The following is a 4,922-nucleotide window of genomic DNA, read 5'->3' on the forward strand; positions in this document are numbered from 1 at the left end:
AGCCCCTGTAAAAATCGAATTAGCATAATAAAACATTTGCCATCAAAATACATCTGTTTAAGCTAGAAATACGGGGGGGGGTTTTTCAATCCACCGCATCTGCCAATGGCGGCCTTCCACATCTGCGGTGGAAGGTGGCCGAGCTACAGTAGTGTTTGTCAGACCATGAGACATCCCAAAAATTGGTCTTCTCACGAAAACGTCAGTAGCATCCAAACAGTTTGGCCTACAAACTAATATGACCACTCTGAAAAAAATGTACTCTCACGAACACGGTGGTGTTCTCCGTTTTGCTCTATGACCCCCACAGGCGTCTTGGGACTCGTCTGAATTCAGTACCAGCCGATCTGCCAACTTCTGTCTGTAGCGTCCGAACAGTTTGGGCTACACACGAATAAGATCCCCCTATGGAAAGGTGAGACTCACAAACACGTACATGTTGTTTTGCTCTAGGATGCCCACAAGCCTCACAGGACTCGTCTGAAGGTAGCCCGGTAGCAGTTGAAAAAAATGTATGGAAGTCAGTGGAGGCTGCTGAGGGGAGGACAGCTCATAATAATGGCTGGAAGGAGGTCAATAGAATGGTATCAAACACAGGGAAACCACGTGTTTGATGTGCTTGGTACCAAACATGTGAGTCTCACATGTGTTTGGTATCAGCAGCCTCCACTGATGATATAGGACAGACATAGGACAAACACTTTAAAACAAACTTCCTTATGATTTATTTTTAACTATCTGTTTTTCCATGTATGAATCTGTCATTCAATGTGTTTCTATGGGCTAATAGCATTAAGGCCAAAGGGGTTCTACAATTTAAAATCAAATAGCTAAATGATCCTTGGTATGACCATAAAAAACTATTCCATATATTATACTAGTAGCACCCCCCCACCGCCCCAGCTTATACTCTTAAGGATTAATCCAAATTGTTCCCATAAATTAGTTTGAAGCTAGAATATAGTATCCTTCAACCAACCCCATAATCTTGTGAGCCACAAGTTGACCCCTAGCTCTGATAGGTACTGTATTTCAGGTGTGAGCATTTTCCGACAGAGTTCCCTGTATTTGGGGTCAATGTTTTTCCTTAAATTGTAACCCAGGATGGAGTTCTCGCCAACTGGCTGCCAGGGAAGCAGATCTGTGTCCCGAATCAGCCCAGCCTCCACTGCTCCCCCACCCTCAATGCACATGGCAGCCATTTCTGCATTCCTCCTCCTCAGCTCCTTCACTTCCTGCTCCATCCGTGTCCACCCGTATGCCTCCACCTTGGCCCAAAATGTGGCGTTAAAGTGCTGGTAGAGCCTCCAGTCGGCCCCGTTCCACTCCCGGGCCTTGGCCCTTAGCTCAGGGGTCAGTCGTGACACAGATGAGTCCTTGCGGGCATTGAGCTTGAAGAACAGCATATCTTCCATCGTCCAGCAGAGTGTATCTTTCAGCAGGATGAGAGACTCCTCAAAATGCTCCGCCATCAGGACCAGCTGGAAGCGTTGGGACAAGGTCTGAATACCCCTCTCCACCAGAGGGTGGTCCGGCTCTAAATTGTTATCAAATCCAAAGTCAAAGAAGAGCAGGTTCTTGAGGTAGAATGAGTTGTAGCTCCCTGGGGTGTAGTAGTTCATGGGTTCACGCAGAAACTCAGCCAGTTTGCCATCCCCGTGGATCCCCCAGGTGAAGGGAATCGCTCGGCTGTAATAATGGAAGGATGACTCAAACAACTCCGCCGGGTCTCGTAGGATGGTGAAATAGGCAGCGTCTGCTGGGAGGAGCTTTGCCACCTCATGCCCATTAAAGCGCATGTGGTTACATAAGATGTTGAAACATACCCCAGGCTGGTAGTCTTTGACCTGGGAGCAAAGGAAAGGGGATGGGTAGAAGAAGTCATTGCGACCTTTAGGAAAGGCAAACTTTAAACCGTGCTTCTCACCAAAGCGGAAGATGATGTTGAGTAATGTGCTGCTGGCAGTCTTGTGGGTCTTCATGAACATGATGTCCACCGTGGGCACACACTCCCCTGACAGACTTGTTCTGCTTTGAGAGTAGTTGGTCAAATTGTGGACCCATGTTTGAGACAAGTGGTGAGAACACGACAGAGCCACTGTAACCCTGTAGAGAAAGAGTGAAAAAAGAGTAAACTGACATTTATTTTACATTTTATGTTACCTATTTATGACAAATGAATTGATTTAAAAGTAAATCACATCGTATAGCAAATAATAGATAGAGACTGTATTTCACAACAAAAGTCCAGCCTACACTTACTTTTGTTGATTGACTTGTTGGACTGCTGGGGTAGATAAGCAGTGCAATACCACCATGAAACTGGTCAACAGAACACCTACAGTCAGTCTTCTTGCTATTGACTTGCACCGTCTTTTCCTCACACCAAAACCAAGCATTCCTGCAACGTCAAGCCAACCTGGAATGAAAGGCAGAGTTGACGCAGATGTCAGAGTGAACTGTTCTTTGTCATCAAGTGGTTTGGGCTCTACTCATTTGCCTAATTAATAGGGAATGCATACTGTGTGAAATTAGTCCCATGAGCACTTTTCCCTACACATGCTCCCGTCACAATGTTTATGGAAACGCACAGCCTGTCCCAGTCACCCTCATGGAAATCTCTCTGAATAGGATTAAATGTATCAATTAACCCTGAGTAATGTCATGGGAAAAACCAAATAAAATGGCCAATCTGTGTAGAAGACAGTCATCATGAATAATGTTTTTGCCATACTATAGCTAGATAATAAAGAAGTCCGTACTTACTATAATGATTCGAACAGGTACTCTTCATGGCCATCACAGACATTGTAGGAACAAAATATAATTTTAATAGCACAGTGAATCTTGGAGAGGCCCTGTGATAAAACAATGCAGGGAAATAGAAAACCATCTAGCGAAAGAAGAGACAGTCTGATAAGCCCCAAGAGAGGGAATGTGTCATCCTTTTTCCAAACAACAAGACACTGCCCCCATGTTTACACATCAAACATGTTTTAGCTTTTGACATTTTCCTTTCACAGCAGGAACAATCTGAGGTGTTTGATATATACTGCTCAAAAAAATAAAGGAAACACTTAAACAACACATCCTAGATCTGAATGAAATAAATAATCTTATGAAATACTTTTTTCTTTACATAGTTGAATGTGCTGACAACAAAATCACACAAAAATAATCAATGGAAATCCAATTTATCAACCCATGGAGGTCTGGATTTGGAGTCACACTCAAAATTAAAGTGGAAAACCACACTACAGGCTGATCCAACTTTGATGTAATGTCCTTAAAACAAGTCAAAATGAGGCTCAGTAGTGTGTGTGGCCTCCACATGCCTGTATGACCTCCCTACAACGCCTGGGCATGCTCCTGATGAGGTGGCGGATGGTCTCCTGAGGGATCTCCTCCCAGACCTGGACTAAAGCATCCGCCAACTCCTGGACAGTCTGTGGTGCAACGTGGCGTTGGTGGATGGAGCGAGACATGATGTCCCAGATGTGCTCAATTGGATTCAGGTCTGGGGAACGGGCGGGCCAGTCCATAGCATCAATGCCTTCCTCTTGCAGGAACTGCTGACACACTCCAGCCACATGAGGTCTAGCATTGTCTTGCATTAGGAGGAACCCAGGGCCAACCGCACCAGCATAAAGTCTCACAAGGGGTCTGAGGATCTCATCTCGGTACCTAATGGCAGTCAGGCCTCTTTCTAACTTTTTCAATGAGGTAGATAAAAAGGGTATGCCAGGTGTACTCTCTGCTGAAAGAGATCTATTATGCCAACAAAGGGTTTCATGCTCTGCTGCTGGCACATTGTAGAACAGATGTCCACAAGCAGAAAGTGTACAATGTAATAGCGTGCAGTGTAGCTCAAAGCTATTGCTTTTGTTGTGTTGAACTTGATATAAAGTTGTGTGTGAGTGAGGGGGGGTTCTTTTAGTTTTTGCTCAGTGAACGTTATTTTTGCACACATAGCCTTGTGCACTTGATCTATGTCTGTTACAGTGGCCACAATAGTATAGAAAAAATAGAATGCATGTTTGTTTCATTCTATTTCTACTTTAAGATCTTTTTTCCCAAGTGCAGTATTTAAATGTGTGTGGTCACAAGCGTTCTATTATAAAGGCTGTCATGGCCCACTACAATATTAGTGTATTATCTTTTTCTTTGGACTTGAGTGTCATTTGCAGTAAAGTCTAGGCAACAAATAACATTGGATTGCTTTCCTAACATTTTTTTGCTGTGAGTTCAGTGGCGATTTTAGCATGTAAATCTTGGTGGGCAACACAAAAAAAAGTGGGATGCATGCCAGCAAAGCCACTACACAACACAATACATTAATTGCACTATAACGGTGACAAACGGTGCCCACAAACTGTTAGGCCCTACATAAAACTGTCCCAACAGCAGTCCCAACACCTTACCACTGCTACACCTGGCCATCAGCAGAGCCTTGTCTGGCAGCGAAATAGTTCATTCAGCCTCATTTACTGCCTTTAAAAAAAAACTTAGCTGATATGGCTGACTTGCTTAAATAAATGTGGTTTCTACTGACAATTGAGATGTACAAACTATGGCATAAGGGGACGACAAGTGGATAAGAGGCAATCTGTAATTTCGATTAAGACATTAATGAGCGAGCGACGACAAACGTAGTCAATAGCTATTTGTTCAGCACTTTTGAAATGTACAGCGACCGAATTCAGAACATGGGCCGTTCTTACAGTGTACTCCCTGTACACCAAGTCAGAACCGTAGGATAAATAAAGGGGGCATATAAACAGACAATGAAAGCTCTTACAATATTCAATGATTACATTTCTCTAAAACAGGTTATAGGCACCACCAAGTTAGAACAGTAGGCACAATTAAGAGGTGAATATAGGCTAAATTATTAGGGTGAGGCACATTGAATGCCGTTTGGG

The 4,922-nt window shown here is 43.7% G+C and overlaps 1 protein-coding gene across 2 annotated transcripts; it reads right to left on the reverse strand.

The window, feature by feature from the left end:
* Positions 1 to 412: 412 nt before the first annotated feature.
* LOC106568260 (galactosylceramide sulfotransferase) lies at positions 413 to 3,027 on the reverse strand. 2 transcript variants are annotated; one of them, XM_045692419.1, is made up of 4 exons: positions 2,767 to 3,027; positions 2,263 to 2,419; positions 1,928 to 2,106; positions 413 to 1,847 (listed from the first exon to the last, which is right to left on the reverse strand). In XM_045692419.1, the coding sequence occupies exon 4, from the start codon at positions 1,797 to 1,799 to the stop codon at positions 954 to 956; it is 846 nt and encodes a 281-aa protein (XP_045548375.1). In that variant the 5' UTR covers positions 1,800 to 1,847; positions 1,928 to 2,106; positions 2,263 to 2,419; positions 2,767 to 3,027; the 3' UTR covers positions 413 to 953. The 2 variants fall into 2 exon arrangements, with proteins under 2 accessions (XP_045548375.1, XP_013993905.1); XM_014138430.2 differs by having other exon boundaries at positions 418 to 2,106; positions 2,767 to 3,023.
* Positions 3,028 to 4,922: the final 1,895 nt, after the last annotated feature.

This window comes from Salmo salar, chromosome ssa13 (assembly GCF_905237065.1).
Source record: "Salmo salar chromosome ssa13, Ssal_v3.1, whole genome shotgun sequence".
Lineage (NCBI taxonomy): Eukaryota > Metazoa > Chordata > Actinopteri > Salmoniformes > Salmonidae > Salmo > Salmo salar.

Excerpts from the sequence above, each read along its gene's own strand:
- LOC106568260 (XM_014138430.2), bottom strand. The coding sequence starts at position 2,893 with ATGGTTTTCTATTTCCCTGCATTGTTTTATCACAGGGCCTCTCCAAGA. Across the intron at positions 2,420-2,766 it reads TACCTGTTCGAATCATTATA|GTTGGCTTGACGTTGCAGGA; the intron begins GTAAGTACGGAC and ends CTTTCATTCCAG. Across the intron at positions 2,107-2,262 it reads CAACAAGTCAATCAACAAAA|GGTTACAGTGGCTCTGTCGT; the intron begins GTAAGTGTAGGC and ends CTTTCTCTACAG.